A 20,758-nucleotide genomic window follows, 5' to 3' on the forward strand; every position below is an offset into this window, starting at 1 on the left:
GTACCAGAAGAAGATCTCCATCTTGTTCTTTGATGAAAAGAGTACAGTCAATAAGACCTCTTCGAAAACCGTTCTCCAGCAGATAGTTAGATAAGGTTGCATACCAAGCTCGCGGTGCTTGATGTAGACCATATAGAGCTTTGTTGAGCAACCAAACCCGATCGGGATGGATAGGATCTTCAAAACCTGGAGGCTGTTCGACGTACACCTCTTCTTCAACCACACCATGTAAGAATGCACTTTTGACGTCCATCTGGTAAACCTTGAATCCTTTGAATGAGGCATAAGCCAGAAAGATCCGAATTGCTTCCAGACGTGCAACAGGTGCATAGACTTCGTTGTAGTCGATTCCTTCCATCTGACGAAAACCTTGAATGACTAAACGTGCTTTGTTCCGGATAACAACTCCGCGGTCATCCTTTTTGCATTTAAACACCCAACGGGTACCAATCTTCTTGTAGCCAGCAGGTTTCTCTATGAGTTTCCAGACACCAAGCTTCTGGAATTGTTGCAGTTCTTCCTGCATTGCTTCAACCCAAGAGTTATCTTTCATGGCTTCTTTCCAAGTTCTTGGCTCTTCCTGTGAAACATAACACGCGAAAGACCAATCGTTTTGTTGCCCGGATTCTCGAATAGCTGCATACAGGCCTGCATTGTTGTTGTTTCGCAACATGTTTCTTGTTTGAATGCCACTTTGCACATTTCCGATGATGTTTTGTTGAGGATGGGTATTATGAATCCTTGTTTCTGGATTATCTGGAACTGGAATATTTATACCCAGATTGTTGAAATTGAGATCAACAACTAAATCAATGCCCGGAATTGACGAAGAGGATGATGCAGTAGCTTCAGCTGTTCTATGGGCATCCATTGGAGGAGTACCCTCTGAAGTACCATGAACTGCTGTTGTTGGAGCTTCTTGATCTGCATCTAGAAATTCATCATCCTCTGAAGATTCGTTCAATTCGGTTGCATCATGAAAATCCTCATTGTCGAGAGTATTATTGTTCACCGAAGATGGTTCTTGATTGACAAGAATTGGACGCACCACCGGTGAAACTGTTGCATTGTCACTCTCGAAAAACATCCTTGCCGCAGCACTTTCTTCAACGACTTCAACATTGATCGAATTGAAAAAGTCATCGTACTCAAACATCCAAGGCTGACCAGGACATTTTACTGGCAAAGTGTGCCTTTGTACTCTGACCTCAGACCATTCCTCGACCCTTTTAGTCTCTAGATTCCAGACTCGTAAGTTAGGGGTGGCATACCCAAGAAAGTATCCCTCAATTGCTTTTGCCCCAAACTTTCCATTAGGATCGATGATTGTACATGGAGCTCCAAACGGTTCAAGATAAGACAAATCTGGTTTCCGTTTGTGAAGAAGCTCAAAGCAGGTCTTGTTGTGCCTTTTTTACTGTAAGGACTCGGTTCAATGTGTAACATGCAGAGGCCACAGCTTCAGTCCAGAATGGAATGGGCAACTGCGACTCTACCAACATTGTCCTAGCAGTCTCGATCAGTGTGCGGTTCTTGCGTTCAGCGACGCCATTCTGTTGAGGAGTATAAGCTGCACTAAACTCATGAAGAATACCCTTTGAAGTGCAAAACTCCGCCATGGCATGATTTTTAAATTCAGTACCATTGTCGCTACGTATCCGCCTAACCTTCAACTTAAACAAATTCTCAATCTGAATGATCAAGTTTTTGATAATACCAAAGGTTTCACTCTTGTGTGCCATGAATGCCACCCAAGAAAATCTTGAATAGTCATCAGTAATCACAATCACGAGACAGTATTGATCATTCCGAATACTCTTGTGCTTGACAGGACCGAACAAATCCATGTGCAAACGTTCAAGAGGAACTGCCACCGTGTTGATCTTCTTAGTAGGATGTCGTTTCTTCGTTTGTTTTCCTTTCTGGCACGAAACACAGACGTCTTGAAGATGGAAGTTTTTAAGAGGAACACCATTCACCAATTCATTTGAAACCAAATGATTCATTTTGCGTAAGTGAATGTGACCCATTCGTCTGTGCCAAGAGATAGAGTCTTTTTCTGTGGCTTTGGAAACGAAACAAGTTGCTTGTGCAGACGTAGTAATAGCTTGGCTCATATCAAGGACGTACAAATCATTTATCCTTGGAGCTGACAAGAGAATCCATTCTTTTGGAATTTTGAAGCCGGGTTTCAGCACATAACATCCATTAGCATCAAAGTGTACTGAGAATTGCTTGTCACAAATTTGAGAAACACTAAGAAGATTGTGATCAAGTTGTTGCACAAAATTGATCTTGTCAAAGCTGACAATCCCGTTGGATATCATTCCTTCACCCGTAATATAACCACCCTTATCTCCAGCAAATGCAACATAATCTCCTCTAATAGATTTGACGTCGTAGAGAAGCTTCATGTCGCCTGTCATGTGCCTGGATGCCCCACTATCAACAATCCAATGACTACTGATAGTTCCTCCTGGAACACCCTGCACATGAACTTAATTGATTAGTTGGAGATGGGGACCCAAGCCATTGTGGTCTTGGGTCTTCCATTTTCATCAATAACAATAACTTCTTGTCTTTGATGATTGGTAATTTGTGATGGTCCCCCTGATTCAGTAACCGTTTTTGGTTTCCAAGTCTGTTTTGTTTTACCGGTGTTGTTATTTAAAATGTTAACTTCATGGTTGTCTAAAGTTTTTGAATTGTCTGGTTTGACAGAAACAGATGTTTTGTTAACCACATCGGTTTTGATTGCCCTTTCGATTTTCTTGACCTGTTGGCGTCTCTGTTTCATTTCCCTTTCTTTTACAAGGCGGGGATCTTGTTTTATCGAAACAGTTTGCCTGCGGTCAGTTTGGTCATGGGGAACATCAACTTTTCCTTTTTGTTTATGAAGATATGGACAATTTCGAATTATATGTCCAATTGTTCCACACTCAAAACATGATCTTCGTTCAACAAACCCCGAAGTATCATGTGATCGTCTTGCCGATGATGATGAACTTTGTGATCCCGAGGTACTAGGTTTTGAACTACTTGGTTCATTTCTTTTCTGTATAGTTGCTTTCTTAACACAATCTAAGTTAGATTTGTTTTCAAACGTTTCGATTTTGTCCGTTCCCGTCGATTTCACAAAGTTTACATTTTTGTTCTTCTTTTGATTCGGCTTCTTTTGTGCTTGAGCCGGTGATTTTCCTTTTGGCTTGGTGTGATTTTGCTGTTTTTGCACTTTTGGTAATTTCTTATTGCCGTATTGTTTTCGAATTTCGGCCTTTGGAATAGGAGGACACTGTGTAACTGTAACACGTGGTCCTGTCTTTCCTAAAAACTTACTTGTCGAATTTTCAAAGACTTTACTTATTAAAGATTGATTAACATTCTTAATAGGAAAATCTTTGTCAGAGTAGATTTTATCATCACCAACAAGAGTGTACAGCAAGTTCACACTCTCCGACTCTTTTGCAGACGAGGACTCGATTGCAACAGTCTTAGCGGATTTTGCAGGAGGATCACATAGAATGTAATTCTCGAGATGTATGTCCTCATCTTTGACTACCGCATCAGACTTTGCTGGGACAGCATCATCAGATTCATCATCAGAAGAATCAGCATTCTCAGTAATGACTGGAGGATCCTGATTCAGTTCAGCAGAAGACACACATGTATCTGCTGATACATCTGAATCTGATGATACTTCTTTCTTGTATCCGAGCCCTGTAGCAAACTCCTTTACATCTAGAGGAACAGATGGTTCAAAGAACACTCTATCCTCCTCGTCAGGCATTGCATCATAATTGTGTCTCACTGGTGGTGGACATTTCTTGTAACCTATGCATGTGACATCCCGTTTCTCTTTCTGAACGTCAATGATGTGATCCAACACATAGCTAGAGCTCAAATAACTGTCTAGCTTAAGTTGGATCGCCTCACTTTCGGTTTTCACACAAGCCATCTCTTTTTGCATAATCTCAAGGCGAGATATATACAAATTAATGTCAGTTTGTTTTCTGGAAACCATTTTAGTTAGCTCGGTTTTATCTTTCTTTAACTTTTCAATTACCGATTTAAACTCCTTTTCATGGTTTTCATAAAACATATTGGCTTCAGTGCATTTTGAAAAATCGACGGTCAACTTTTGATTGTGGATGAATGTCACATCATACTTCTCTTGCAAAGCCTCGTGTTTGCTTTGCAATTCACACCACTTGGCATTCAAAGAAACATGTTTGTCTTGCAAGTCAAACAAACTAGCTTGTAAAGCATCATGTTTGCCTTGCAACTCAGACATGTTTGCCTCTAAATCAACACATTTAACATGCAAACTATCACAATTATCACAATTAATAGCAGTGGGTTCATCGACACATACCTGACTTGATGAACTGTCGACATTAGCCATAAAGGCTGAATGGAGAGAAGACGAAGAATAAGCAGCTTGATCCACCAAGATAGATCTTCTTTGAGTTCCTGCTGTAGCTTCCTCCAGAAGCTCATCAATATGTGCATCGACTGACGCATTTGATGTCTCACCCACATGATCATCGCCTGAACTTGAGGATTCTTCATCTGAACTCCTGCTATATCCCGAAGAGTCTTCATCCTCAGAAGATTCACCACCATTAGCGGAAGATTCTCCACCACTGGTGTGAACTAAATCCTTTACAACCTTAGCAAAACATGTTGTTCCATCTGGAGCATCACCACTCAGTTGTATTGACCAATCACAACCTTCATCAACTTGAACCACAAGTGCCTGGTTGGCATTTGATGGTCCCGCTTGGCTCTGGTTGTTAATAGGTACCAATGTACGCTCGTTGTTCCTCACTTGGTTCTGATTTGCCCTGTTGCCTTGACCTCTGAAGGGATTCTGGTTCCCATGTTGTGCTGGCCTTGTGCATTCCCTTTTAAAGTGACCCCGTTCACCACAATTGAAACACTTTACTGCCTGTTTATCAAACCCATACTTGGTGTCTTTCTTACTCTCCAAGCTGGTTCTGCCAGTTCTTTCCATGAAATCCTTTGCCCTTCTTACAACACTAGCAAAGGCCCACTTGATGTCCATCAACTCCATCTCTTCCTTGTCAATCTGCTGATAGTCTTCTTGTGTCAGATTAATGTTGCCAATCTGACCTTCCACTAACCCACAGTACGCGCTCACTAAAGTGTTAAGCAGCTCCATGTGTTCCCTTGCTACTTCTACACTGACCTTAGAGAAGCTTGAAGTGTGGAGCCGTACTGTATTTGGTTTTGATTGCTGACCAGCAGATGATGTCCCTCCATAACATGCTTGTTGTTGAGCAGGAGGAGGTGGTTGTAGTGGATTTCCATACATGTCTATGGTGGGAGCCGGCTTAACAGGAACTTGTACTGGATTGCCATACATATTCGTGCTTGTGACAAACGCCGTTTGAAGTGGAGCATGTGGACCGGTTCTTGCAGACGAAGAACTGGAAGTTCCATAATACATCTCTGGGTTGCATGGCACAATGGATTTTGCAACAGAGGTACTAGGAGTTCCATAATACATTTCTGGATTTTGTGGCACTGGAACTCTTTTTGCCTTTAAGGTTTCCTCCTGATCCTTGTTTTCTAAAAGCTGCACGAAGTCGTTGATGTTTGTAGTACCCAAAACTCCATTATACTTCAAGATCTCCAAGAAACTATTCCATTGGGGAGGCAATGCATCAGCAAACTTCTTCACCACCTCTGCTGTAGTTATCACTACTCCAAAATTGTTCAACTCTGTAAGCAAGTGATAAAACCGGCTTGTCATATCTCCCAAAGACTCCTTATCCATACACGTGAAACCGTCAAATTCTTTCTTGAGAAGATCATGACGCAATTGAAGTGTTGCTTCATTCCCTACCCCTCTGGTCTTCAACGCGTCCCATAGTTTCTTCGTTGTCTTGAAACTGACAAACTGGTGGTAAATATCCTTGCTTAACGCCTGAGTGAGAATGGCGTATGCTTTCTTTTCCAAATCATACGTTTTCTTTTGATCTTCTGGAAGATCGGCAAACGTAGCAGTAGATGAAGCAGCAACCTCTATAGCTTGATCGAAATCTGTGGTGAAATGTATCCACAGTTCGGTGTTTTGACCAAGAACGTATGTACGGAATCTGTCAACCCAACCCGGATACTCGTTTAAGTGCATCAACTTTGGAGGTCGATTCAAACTTCCGGTTTCGCTTTCGCTTAAGAGAATACTTTGAATACTTGGAGTTTGATTCGATACGAATGCCCATTCACCGGTTGATATGGCATTAGTTTGTGAAGATGTCGACACCAGAGATTCGACCCATGATGGAGATAAACATGTATTTGTGTACTTTCCACTATCTGGAGCCGGAGTTCCCCACCAACTTGGGTTCATCTTTGATGTGATAAAATGAATTCTATGTTAATATCTCGAATGATAACAACCAGCCGAAGGATCCCTGATCGAAAGACCTGAAAAACACAAACTTGTTAAACCTAAACAGACTAGGATCGAAGGATCAATACTTGTTCGAAGGATCAACAGTGTTCGAAAGATCACTGTTGAATTTCGAACAATGATTTCGAAAGATTCTCCAATCGAAGATCCTTATCTTTCTAATAAGAACTGTAGATCGAAAGATATATCCTTCGAAAAGATTCCTTGGATCGAAGGATAAGTCACAGACTTCGAAGGATGTTCGAAGGATGATTATCTATCGAACTTCCTTTGATCGAAAGATGATCTTTCGACTTCGAAGGATATCCTTCGATCTGTACTGACATAGTTGACAAAAAGTGACAGGTTGGTGAAAAGGTGATTGGTTGGTAGAAAGCTTTCGGCAGAAAGGTATGTTCAGACCATACCTTTTTACCAAACCAGATTTGACCAATAAAATATACTTAAAAAAGAAGGTTCTTATCCAGAAAACCGGTCACCGGAGTAAGCCGGAATTTGGCCGGAAATTACCAAACTTCTTAAAAACAAGTTTTTAAGTTACCCAACCCGTCCTTTAACACACCCGGTTAGTTTAGAACACGTTTTTACGTCAAGAGATGCGAGAAAAACACTAAAAACGGGTGCTAAACCATGTGAGTTTTTGTACAAACTCTCCAAAGTCTTGTATAAACTCGGTTTTTTAACAAGGAAAAGAGCCACGGCTCTGATACCACTTGTAGGTCCCCCGGAGGTTGAGGTTAAACCTTATCCTTGTTATGTTTAACACACTAGCAAGTGCGGAATCCAAGCTAGAATGTAAACCGGTAGTTTATATGAGAACACAAGCTACAAAGAGAAAGGTAGACACACGAGATATCAAAGTTTTCTCTTGTATTTCAGTGGACACGGTTACAGCCCTTGACCAAACTGAAAATACGCTCTCTACAAGACTAAGTTCACTCACACCCTCTCTCTCTGAAGTGAACACATTACATGAGTATATATACCCATCACAGCTCGTCTGGTCGAAGGATCAGATAGACTGATCGAAGGATCAGAGACTACTGATCGAAGGATCATCTATCGGTCTGAAACCTATCGAAGGATCCACATATACCTCGAATGATGATATCCTTCGAGGTCCATCAACATCCATCGAAGGCTTATCCTTCGAGCTCATCGAAGGATCTAAACAATCCTTCGATGACTCATCCTTCGATGACTCATCCTTCGATGACTCATCCTTCGATGACTCATCCTTCGACACAAACATATTACAATCAGGTTCTAACTGTTTGGCCAAGTCAAACCAGGAGGATGGTTGACTTGGTCAAACTTACAAGACTAACAAGAGACATCGTTTTATATCATGACAAAATACAGACAAAGTACAGACAAAAGTGCACCAACAATCCTCATGTTCCATTGGCACATGGGGTGATCCTTATTTCAACAATTATTACACCTTTTGCTGGTACCTACTTATACATGGTATCATGGAGATGGTTCAAGTACAAATTGTGTATTAGTAGCACATTTACAACGCTCATTTGCTAGCATTTTTCAGCTTGGTATTGTTCCTCTTATTACTCAGTTCCTATTCACTTCAATTTCCCTTTTATTTTAGCACAAGATCCACCCCCAAAATAATGTAATTCCATGGCTGTTAAAATTGCAGGATCAAAATGTTCTCCCTCACAGCTGCGAGCTGTCTGTTAGCATTTTCACCAGCATCTGCCATCGCGTGGCCCATTTTTTTTTTTCTTATGTGGTTAAACGGCGTTCGCTCCAGTACATGGCGTCAATATACATTTAATAACTAACACATTAGCATATACATCACAACTACATAACGTCAATAAATATAAACCGAACATCCAATGAGAAAAAAAAACAGCTCAACATAACTAGAACTTAGTTGGCTGAACATAACTCAACAAATGCCTAACTTGCTAAAGATAACTACTTTTGAAATCTTACACATTTGAGAAACGGTTTTCTAAGAAAACTAAGCCTTGAACAACATGATATAACCAAAATACCATTTCTGTTCAAGAAATATAAATTCCAAGTCCCTAACAACAAGGTTCTCATAAAAAATTTCCAATGAGCTACAACTACGCATAAACATTTCTTAAAATTGTAAAAACAAAAGGTGTTTTTCAAGATCCTCCTCATGTTATTGCAGATTTGCATCCAAACTCTACACAAATTCCAATATACAATCATACTACATCCAACTTGTTAAACCATATCGGTCAGCAACATTGTACATTACAAGTTCATCCCATGTATGGCGTTTGCCTCCAATAGTGACCGTGATTGTGAGGGCCCACGAAGCTAGCATAGCGGAAACTACTGTGAATCCTGTATTCCTATTACGAAGACAAAAAAAGTGTCTAAGATAAATGCATTAAAAAACCAAATAATCATTGACAAAGTATCATTTCCTAGTAAAGATAGATTGTAATTTTGTTAGTTTTAGCTAATATATTTTTTTTTGTTGTCACACTGGCACGTATTAGCGGCAGATCTTCACTCTCATTTGAATTCTAGTAAGGTACAGGTCACAAGTTGATCGGTTCGTTATCAGCATTATATTATTTGTGATTCACATGAGGAACAGAGGACACCAATTGTACAGGTGAAAGAGTGATTCCTGCTTCTTCTATATCTTAATTTCCCCCACATTGTCCCCCAAAATAAAAAGCTCAAGGCAATTTCATTTGACTGAAATATATACCGTTAAGATGCCAGTTTCATGAAAATCTGTCTCAAATTCAAAATGTAACACTGCAATTGGGACACAGATAGTATCATTCAGACCTAATAAATCTACTCCGAATATGTCATGTCTTTTTTTATAAAATAAATAAAGATAAAAAATAATGTTTTTTAGTTAAATTATATACGTGACACGAATGAGAATGCTCTTAGTTTGCATGGAAATAGATGTGCGGAGGTTATTGGGCATTTGGTCCTAAGCAAAGTAAGTCAAAATTGGTTTTGTCCAAATCGAATTGGTTTTAAATCTATTATCTATTATATATAATAAATGAAAGTGATTTGGGCCACGTGTCACTTAATTAGGGCATCTTTTTTTCACTTTTCCCGCCCAACAGTAACCAGTAACCGCCGCCCTTTATCTCACTCCTAAAATCTCTAGATCTTCTAATTCTTCTTCTCTACTCATCTTCCTTTCTTCTCTGGCGATTCAAGAAACCAGATCTGCGATTCCTCTTTAGATTTGTGTTTGTTTCTTCTTCAGATCTATGATTCCTCATTACCATCCCCTCCTAAAAACGCTATATCTTCTCCTTTACTCATCTTCCCTTCTCCCGATCAAATCTTCATCTCTCCTCACTTTCATTTTCCCGTCCAACAGTGCTCCGTCCCCTTTTTTTCTTTTATCATCTCTTCAAATTAGATTTTGGCCTACATCCTTCAATTATTGTGATCATTCTCTCCATCCAAGCAAAGATCCAATAGCTCTTCAAGGATATGACTCCGCAGATACTACACCAATAGTAGCTTAGTTGCCAGTTATCCGTCGGAACTCAATGCAGTAAAGAATGAAATGAGGCAGTTCTACACAGTGGATGATCCTTCAAAAAGGAAATTCCCTTCTCTGCTAGGTTTTAGAGATCCAAAAAACATGGATGGATATCTAAAACTAAAAGCTAGACAAGCTGAAATAAGAGCTAGACTTGAATGCGAAGGAGAAAATGACAATGTGGTTTCAAGTCATTATCAGTTTTTACTCACCAAAGTCAAACTCCTGGAAGACTATGCTAGAGATTTGAGTAAAGAAATGTCAAATTTACCACCAGAAGTTGGCTTGCAAAAGGATCTAAGAAAAGACATTCTGGCACTAATCATGAGTGAGAAGTTCTACCCTGGGAAGGAAGAACGATTCCAATATTGGCCACTTGTTGGTCTCAAGACAGAACACAATAGAATTGAAAGAATAAAAAGAGATCCAAGCATGAAAAGTTCAGCACCAAACAAAACTGGCGTAAATACATAAAGGCTATTGATGATCTTACCTTGGAGTATAAAAGAAAGAAACAAGAGTTGCTTAATGCAAAGGTTGGAACTGCCAAGGCCATAGCAAAATGGACAAAGTAGTACACTAATGAAGCTTATGAAAGGCTGAGAAAAAGGAGAGAAACAGATCCTAGCCTTCCAAAGAAGCCTGATTACAAAACTATTGACAAGTCAAAGAAGCAGCTCCACAATTCTGAACCACTGTTCACATCATCATATACCTCTGTCATTATGTTAAAACAAAGAAAGATGCAAAAGCTGACTGATGCAGAAGAGAAAAAGCAAGAAACTGTGTATTTTAAAGAGGCCATCAAGAGAATGGCACTTGAAGATGACACCTCAGCAAAGCTTCAACATACAGCCAACAAAGTGCTGAGCAGGCCACCATCTTCAAACTCATCTACAAATAAGAATCTCCCAAGAAACCCATTGGATTCAAAAATACTAAAGTGGATGTCTGATCAAAAGACCCACGTATTGACTCTGCTCAGATGCAATGGTGAAGTGAAATACATATCAAGGGAACAAGCACTTGGCCTGGGTGTTGAAGATCTACAAGATCTCCTTGAGCTTACACTGTGTAGGGATGAGGATGATACAAGTTCCATTGACTTTGAATTACAATTCAAAGCACAAGTCAGGGAACTGTTGATGAGGCAATAAAGATTTTCAATAATAAATGGTTTTGGCATCATCTGTTCCAGGGGGAGATTGTTGGGATTGAACCCAACAGAGGAACAGATGATAAAAGCCAATACTGGTTCAGTACAATAAGATCCACAATAAGCAGTGTTTACACTAAGCTTTCCCCTTGACAGTGGCTCCAACATCTGATATACTCTAAGTACTGGTCTTGTAAACAACTGTTAAGTGAAAGCACCGATGAAGCATAAAGATTGAAGCTCAAACAAATGATGGGATCCAAGCATTGTTGAAGATCAAAGCGTTGTCCATTCAAGGTTTGATCACCCTTTGAAGAAAGCACTGATGCAGTGCTTAGATTACAACAGTGGAATGAAGAATCAGTGTTTATGTATCAGTAGTTTGAATTTAATCGGTGTCTGTAATGTCAGTTGTTATAAAATCAGTGTTTATGCTCAACATCTGATTGACTTTTGGTCAACATCTGTTTGAATTTTGGTTAACATCTTATTTTGTAAAGAAGTACAAAAACAAACATTTTAACAAAATCTCAAATCACCCTATCATGTAAGTGCATTGAAGTATATGTGGAAATGATATTATTCATGTGGTCCTGTTGTGCTTTTGTTTGACCTCTAATATGCGTTCATGATCTAATCCGGTGATTTGAAGACATTGTTGTTGAATCGAATGAGATGGTTGATGTAATGTGGTCGTATTAGTAACAAATAGTAATTAATATAACTAAGTTTCCTGAGCCCGGGAAGCAATCCCAGGTAAAAACCTAGTCATTTATAAAAGAACAAAATGATTTGTTTCAGGTACATCATTACGAATTGTTTATTTTTATATTTGTTTCGATGTAAATTTTAATATAGATAAAATCGTTTGTTTTGTAAAATTTAAGCTGAAATCAAGATAGAAATAAAAGTATCGTAATGACGTATTTATAGTTACTAGTTAGGTGCCCGCGCGATGCTGCGGGAGCGATACTTTGCATTGTAGTACTTGTTTCCGTAGTTTTTTTATGGCGGTGGATGTACATCATAAGCGTTACTTTATCATTTTCTTATTGTTATGGGTGTACGTCATAAGCATTACTTTATCATAACATTAGAATTCGTAGAAGGGTACTGGTGGTGTTGATGATGGTTTAAGTGGCGGGCCCACGTGATCCATTCCTACATGTTGCAAAGCTTTTTGAGGCATAAACTGATGAGGTGATGCGGGAATATCAAGTGTCGACTCAATTATGTAATGAAATAAATTCACATTTAGTGTTCATTAAGTTTTGTTTTAATTTATGTCCATTGAGTTGATCATAAAAACTCTATATAAGTTCTCATGTAATTTGTATTGGGGGATAGTTTTTAGTTTTATGAAAAGTCATTTTTTTCTCCCAATTCACTTGTGAGTGTCTTGAGTGTGAAACCCCCAATTTTCGGTATTCCACAAGAATCAACGAATTTTGGGAGAATTGTTCCTTGTATTCTGTGTGAATCAACAGGTCCGATTTCATATCCCATTTTCTAGTCTACATCAGTTGGTATCAGAACAAAATTCCTGGCTCAAAATGGCTTGTGAGAGGGATTATCGCAAGTACCATACTCTACCATGTTTTGATGAATACGAGGATGAGCAATGGTATTCTTGGGCATGCGACGATGATTCGGGTGGTACCAGTAGTGTGCACACCATTAGACATGACCACAAAAAAGAGTCGACGATCATGGGAGCCGGTGACGACGAATCAAGTTTCAAAAGTCATAGCGTTAAGGGTGATGGTCCTACTATGGTAACGGGTGGTCCAGCGGCTACATTTGGAACTCAACCTGTTAGCATGGGGGGCTTGCAAAAAAATTTCATGAGCAAAACAATGAAGTCAAAGGCATTAAGAAACACAATAAATTTTGGTTCTTCTCAAACTTACTTTTGTACAATTTTAAAAGGTAATTTTCCAACAAATAGTTTTGAGTAGGGCTGCAAACGAACCAAACGAACACGAACAAGACCTTGTTCGTGTTCGTTTGTTAAGAAATATATGTGTTCGCAAACCGTTCCCGAACACTTATCAAACGAGATTTTATGTTCGCGTTCGTTTGTTAAGGAAATGAACTTGTTCGTGTTCGTTTGTGTTTGTTTGTTAATTTTAGGCAACGAACATTGACGAACACAAATGGGCACAAACTAATGTTCATGAACACAAATGGAAACAAATGAACACAAACAATCGTTCATGAACAGAATATATAATACACCGACACTTATTAGATATTTAATTTGTCGGAATTTTGAAGTATTTAATTAAATACAAAAACTAAAAACACTAATGAAGTATCGAACACAAACGAACACGTTACCGAACGTTCACGAACATAAACAAACGAACACGACCTCTGTTCATGTTTGTTCATTTAACTAAACAAACAAAATTTCTTGTTCGTGTTCGTTTGTTTAGTAAACGAACGAACACAAACGAACTTCCCGCCGAACGGTTCACGAACTGTTCGCCGAACGTTTGGTTCGTTTGCAGCCCTAGTTTTGAGGAAATTATTTTGGATGATGAAAACCATGGTATACAAAATTCTCATGCTGTAAAAATCTGGTACGAGTTTCTATTTGAAAATTTGGTTGATGGCCAGATTGTGGAGGTTGGAGAAGCTATGTCGTCAAAAGATGCCCCTCATATTGATCAAAATGAAGAAAAAGTTGTTAAACTTGATGGGTATTTTGTAAAAAAATACAATGAGGTCCATGGTTTACGACTATATGTTTATTTAGTTGGAACTATATTAATTGAGAGGGTCAAGACAATAGTGAACTTGAAATGGTCCTATGCTCCGTTCGACCCAGGTGGTACAGGTTCAGAGTCAAATGAGATAACCCGTGAAGTAGAACTACTTGGGCGGGCCTTGATAATAATCGAAAAGAATCCGATTGATGTTCCTTTCGATCCAGGTGGCTTTAGCCTGGGACAAAACTCGAGGTCGAGTTTTTCCAAAGGTGGGGAGAATGATGCGGGAATATCAAGTGTCGACTCAATTATGTAATGAAATAAATTCACATTTAGTGTTCATTAAGTTTTGTTTTAATTTATGTTCATTGAGTTGATCATAAAAACTATATATAAGTTCTCATGTAATTTGTATTGGGGGAGAGTTTTTGAGTTTTATAAAATAATTGATTTTTCACTTCAAATTCCGGAATATCAACTCTTATCCCAGAATCCCAACGCCTGTTACCCCCTCCACGTTCAACCCTCAACGTGTTTTATCTTCGTTTCCGTATCACGCGCTACATCATGAGGGCACGAGGTAAAACCTCAATAATTCTGCACATAATCAATTCAACTTTACAATCAAAGTGTAGGGAATTATTCGCCACGAAGAGTTGCTACAAAATTGATTAAACAAACTAAAATGATTGAAACTTTGTTTGATAGAATATATCCTTTTGGATAAGATTAAGTTTATTTAAAATCTTATTTAAAGTAGTTATCTAAGTTCTTATTCCACTACAATTCATTAAAACACATGTAATCTAAATGGCAAATTAACAATTTATACATGAAAATCAACACAAGTGTTTCAATAGAAACATCACAAAATAGAATTTTGAATCTTGATGCAAGAAACATTGCCCCCATAGCGTACACCGTCATCAGTATTGTAACATCTTGCTGGAATTTAGGTTTTTGTTACATATACATGTAAAATAGCGTATATACCATGGTATTTTTATATAATATACATATAGTGTATGGCTATTTGCTATGTAGCATACAGGTACCATGTCGCTATGCACCATTAACAACTATGCTGGAGACCAAATCCAAAATTTTGGTAAACCACAGGGACCATCCATGTACTTTACTCTTATAATTACTCAATATCACATAATCAGTTTCAAAATGCACATCCAAACACCCTCCGTAAGCTGCATACTTGAACCTTGTTTCTATGACTTAAACCTCTCAATATAAACAAGTATCTTTTTCCCCAAAAACCCTTACGTAGATACTTTTATCATTGCTAACAAATAAGAAACCGAAACTCTCACCTGGTTGGTAAAATCAGTGTCGGGCTCGGGGGAAGAAGAGCTGGTATCCAACATCTTGATAATTGCTTCTTGCCCATCACTTAACTTTCCATAATAAACTTGACAATAAGAACCGTCTCCAATCAAAACACGTGAACCGAAGTTACCAGTCATCTGTTTTAAATCAACCAATGACAGTTTTGGTGCTTCAATCGGTAAGGCCTTTTGAGGGGCCCCGCTTCTAACTGCTCCACTACTTCTTGGTTCTCCTCTATTACTACCTAGTACAAGCATCATAATTATGTTTTGTGGTCACTAATCACATGTTTTGGCATTAAATAACGAGTCACAAACATATACTATGCGATAACTATGTTTAGAGGATTGTTACCTCCTCCTCCATAAGTGGGCCCTTTCGGTTGCGCGGTTTTAGCTTTACTTGCGTTTGTATCGTGAGTGGAGTCCTCTTTACCATCTCCACAGCATGAGAACATTATTTAAACGCGTGCATAATAATTTGAACATACGCTCTCTATAGTCTATCCGTATTTTCAACAAACAAAATACCGTTTTGTCTAAAATTTACACAAGAGAATTCCTGCATTATGCAAACATAAAATCTTGATCATAAAGGATTATCCATAATAAAAATGTTAACTTTCTTTTATTATTTTCTTCAGAGTACACTGAATAATGGCATTGCAGAAAAAGAAAATGAAAAACCCTTGTGAAAAATCTTAAGAAAAAAGACTCAAAAAAATATTGCACCCATTGAGGCATTTCATCAAACAGGTGGTGCCCATAACCAATTAAACAATAAAAACCCTATTGCATTCAAAATACTTGTAATATACGTGAAATTGACATGTAAACATCACAACTTACCTTATAACAATAAGTTGATGTCAACACAGAAAGAGAAAAATGATATCGAAAGGGTTGAATAAGGGATCGAAGGGGGGAAAGCAAGAAGACGTATGGGCTTGAATTGAGTGGAAAAAACTTGGGATTTTATGAATATTCTGAATTCTTTCCCCCCAATGAGAAATTCAGAAGATCAACCTGATTCGAAGAAAATCAGTTTCTGTTTCAAGGGTTTCTTTTGTATCATTTGCATATATGTACGTACCCTTTTGAACGTTTTGTAAATCAAAGAGTTAAATGTAATTTTAGTGAATCTGGTTTGGTCCATTTTCTCAGTTTAGTTCAAAGTTTTGAAACGTTGTTATTTTAGTCTAAATAGTTTTAAACGTGGTCATTTTAGTCCACTAAATTAACTCCATCCCTTTATTTTGTTAACTAAAAGGGCATTTCGGTCATTTTAAATATAATTCTATTAACTATAAAGGCAATTCGACCATATAAAATGAAACGTATTCATGACCACGTACGTATATTTATACATGTACAAAGTCTAATATAAAAACATACATTAGACATTGTACATGTATAAATATACGTACGTGGTCATGAATACATTTCATTTCTTGTAGGAACCTTTTTCCCCTATACGCTTGCATTTGGTCATGGTGCTCATAAGCGTGGTAAGATTTTGGAATTACCGAATGAGACTCTCAAGCCCCACTTACGATTCGGTGAAGTTGTAGAACATGAAGATTTAGCAAAAATAGGGTCGGCAATTCTTGAAACAACCCGAACATGACACGAAAAAAAGGTTTTTGGTCGATGAACACAACCAGTTTAAAATGGGTCGTGTTCGGGTTGACTCGTTTTAAAAAGGCCGGTTTAGGTTGACCCATTATCCCGTTTTAGTATTTTGGAAAAAGAAAAAAACTTTTATAGTTTATTTTTGTTTTTTCCGTTGTCCATTTTACATGGTTAGTCATAAATAATGTTTGGTTTGTCACTACCATATTATATACTTGTCACATTCATATTCACCGTTAAATACACTACTAATAACCCGCTCAAACCAAACAACACGCTTATAACTCGTCAACATGTGTCACTCATTTAAAAAGATAGGTTAAATGGGTTGTATATGGGTTGACCCGAATTTATGTTCGTGCGCGTTAGGGGTGAAATTTTTGACATAAATAACAATAAGGGTCAGGCGCAGATCACATATCTACCTCCCAACCCGATACAACTGACACCCATATGTAAAAACACTATTAAACTGTATAGTTAGTCCAGTCTACCCTATAAAATCAGTTTTGTATAAATAAGTTTTTACAATTTAACATATAAATATGAAACAAAGAATTTGAACTATAAGATCAGTTTGTATAAATAAGTTTTCACAATTTAACATCTAGATATGTAACAAAGAATTTGAACTACAACAATCTTCATACATGCTGCATCTCCTCTTCCTTACTCAACCCGACAAGCGAGGGAATCGTTTTCACCCATCAGGGGTAAAGAGCTGTTTAGAAACAAAAACATATCTTAAGCAATATACACATGAAGAAGGAATTATACGAAATGGACGGAAACCAGAAAGCAGGTAAATATCTGGTTTACCTATTGGTCGGCCTTCTAATGCAAACACAAGCCTCCTTTCTCGTGTAGGCACCCGACTGGGTGCACTAGACTGTCCATGACCTTGCGAGGACTACGGGTACAACAACAATAAAAACGACAACCATACCCAGTATATCCCACAAACAACAACGACAGACCTTGCCTCCATCCCTAAGGATAGAGAGGCTGCTTCTAGAGAGATCCCCGGCTCCAAACTTGTGAGGACTACGGGTCTGGATCGTTATTGGTAGCACCGATAGCCGGAGTTAAGTCTGCTATCAAATATATACATTTTAAGATTAGTTTTTTTCAACTATCTGTATCTACTTGTGGAACCATTTTTCTGTTTATTAACGTGAAATATTTAGAGGCTTTTAAAGATTTGGTAAAGAGTTTTTGGTTTGCTCAAAATTGAAATTTGGGATTTTTGGTCCGAATCTTGTTCTGTAACTTGGATCAAGTGTCGGACGTAACTAAAATTTCAATTTTTTAGAGCATGATTCGAACATAATCCCATGCTAGCCAAAGAAATTATCCAATTAAGATTAATAAATGCTAATTATCAATTTTCCAAAAAAACGTAAGGTAACGATCATACCTCAAACAATCAATCTTGAATCTAAAGCATAGAAAAACGTCATATCGATGCATCAAATGGAAGCAAATAATTATATAGAAATCAACCGCCATGCGTTACAAGTCTTCAAGGTTTTTGCCTTCTGCTGTTGCCAAACCATAGATCAGAACATTTGGATTTTGTAATTGTCTGAACCCTAGATCCACATTGACGGAACTTAGCGAGCTTAAATAGAAGGGACTTTGGCTAGTTTGAACCAGGTTTGAGCTTCTCTATTTGGGAATTCAATCCTAAATCAAGCCCTAAACAAAGAGGAATGGACTCCGAGCCCAAGTTTTCCTAGATTCCAACTAAGCCACAAACGGGCCAATTGAATATACCAAACAATACATCTTCTCAACTTGGGCCTGTAATTGCTCCAGTTGAGAAAAAGAAAACCCTAACATATATATATCTATACATATATTTTTATGCAAACAATACAAGATAACTATACTAATCACATAATGCACAAAGTGGTCTTCCCATATTTGACTTTGAATCCACATATATATATATATATATATATATGTATATATATATATATATATATGTATATATATATATATATATGTATATATATATATATATATATATATATATATATATATATATGTTTATGCAACCAACATATCCCCTGGCAGCCAAACAGTTCCATGACTATCATTAACTCTTTTACTAATGTTGACTTCTTTACCGGCGTTTATGTTTTGACCAGACTTGACTATCTGACCATCATTGCTTTTTTCCTCTTAAATAATAACCAAGTTAGGATCACCCAACAACAATCCAACAAATGACAAGGTCGATCGTTTGAAACAATATTGGAGATACACTAAGACTTGACAAGTATAGATGCGCTAAAAAAATCTTGAACACACTAATCAGACACCTAATCAAACCATGCTAAACAAATTGGAATTTTAAACCCGCTAAACGATCAAAATCTTGTTTGGTATCACTTTAACCGAAACGGGATCTATGATAACAAAACTTACTAGAGGTAGCAAAAAAAAAAAATACTAGTTTTGACTTTTGAATTTGTGAAGTCAAAACTAGATTGATTTTTGACTCAGTCCCAAAGGAGTTCTTTCAGGCCAACATTACTAAAGGTAGCAATTTCTACATGCTTAGTTAAGATAGATTAGGGTTGTATATATTTCAAATGCGTCAAACTAAAGAAATTCAGTACAAGGAAAAACTTAGGTGAACAGTCACACAAAGTCTGTATATTTAGGTCACACAACTTATCAGATCATTTTATTAAACATTTAAATTATTGTTTTAAGAGTATTGTCGTGTACCCGTAATCAAACTATCAAAGTACAAAAACATAAAAAAATTTGTAGAATAGTTCAACAAGTTATCTTTGTGAGACACAAATATGGCATGAAAATGAGTTTGTTTCCTATTCCATACATACTATTTGGACTAAAATGACAATTTGGACAAAAACTCAGGGACTAAAACAACAATTTACTCTTATGAACATATTATAATTAGGTCTTCGCTATGTATTTACCCGAAAACATCTTACAAGCATGAATGATCATAGAAATAGATGATATGAATTAAATGGTAAAAATAGCTCATTTAAGTGGGTTATAGACTTGTAGCTGCTGGACTGCTCAGATGAGCCATGTCATTTGATAGTGGGCTGCCCAGTTTACAACTGGACTACTGTAACGAGGGTTGTTGGGCCATGGCCCATTTCAACAGTAAATTCAGCCCAATCTGTTGTTGGTATCGAATTCTTCTAGATACCGCTCCCAATTCTAGCGTTTATCTTCCTCAAATTTAACACCTCGAGTGACTTGAATTCTCCCTTTTTGGGGTCATGCATGTGGTATGCTTTGGTTCTGGGCTGAAATCCCAAGTAAACCATCTTGATGCTCCAGTCATCAAGCTTTTCAAATTGTTAGACAACATTTTAACATGACCTTAGCAACCAAAACTTTTAAAATGTTCTAAATTTGGTTTCCTGGTGCCAAGTCTTTTAGCGTTTTCACCAGCATCTGCCATCGCGTGGCCCATTTTTTTTTCTTATGTGGTTAAATGGCATTCGCTCCAGTACATGACGTCAATATACATTTAATAACTAACACACTAGCATATACATCACAACTACATAACGTCAATAAATATAAACCGGACATCGAATGAGAAAAAAACAGCTCAACATAACTAGAACTTAGTGAGGCTGAACATAACTTAACAAATGCATAACTTGATAAAGATAACTACTTTTGAAATCTTACACATTCGAGAAACGGTTTTCTAAGAAAACTAAGCCTTGAACAACATGATATAACCAATACCAGTTCTGTTCAAAAAATATAAATTCCAAGTCCCTAACAACAAGGTTCTCATCAAAAATTTCCAATGAGCTACAACTAGCATAAACATTTCTTAAAATTGTAAAAACAAAAGGTGTTTTTCAAGATCCTCCTTGTTGGCCCCCATTGATCTTTGATCTCTAGAACATCAATCGAACTTGAATATCAACTGAA

The 20,758-nt window shown here is 37.6% G+C and overlaps 1 protein-coding gene across 1 annotated transcript; it reads right to left on the reverse strand.

Annotated features, from left to right (window-relative positions):
- Positions 1–14,659: 14,659 nt before the first annotated feature.
- LOC110882375 (probable protein kinase At2g41970) lies at positions 14,660–16,264 on the reverse strand. Its single transcript, XM_022130411.2, has 3 exons — positions 16,031–16,264; positions 15,537–15,743; positions 14,660–15,426 (listed from the first exon to the last, which is right to left on the reverse strand). The coding sequence occupies exons 2-3, from the start codon at positions 15,637–15,639 to the stop codon at positions 15,116–15,118; spliced, it is 414 nt and encodes a 137-aa protein (XP_021986103.1). The 5' UTR covers positions 15,640–15,743; positions 16,031–16,264; the 3' UTR covers positions 14,660–15,115.
- Between the last annotated feature and the right edge of the window lie 4,494 nt (positions 16,265–20,758).

This window comes from Helianthus annuus, chromosome 10 (assembly GCF_002127325.2).
Source record: "Helianthus annuus cultivar XRQ/B chromosome 10, HanXRQr2.0-SUNRISE, whole genome shotgun sequence".
Classification (NCBI taxonomy): domain Eukaryota; kingdom Viridiplantae; phylum Streptophyta; class Magnoliopsida; order Asterales; family Asteraceae; genus Helianthus; species Helianthus annuus.

Excerpts from the sequence above, each read along its gene's own strand:
- LOC110882375 (XM_022130411.2), bottom strand. The coding sequence starts at position 15,639 with ATGTTCTCATGCTGTGGAGATGGTAAAGAGGACTCCACTCACGATACA. Across the intron at positions 15,427-15,536 it reads GCCCACTTATGGAGGAGGAG|GTAGTAATAGAGGAGAACCA; the intron begins GTAACAATCCTC and ends TGCTTGTACTAG.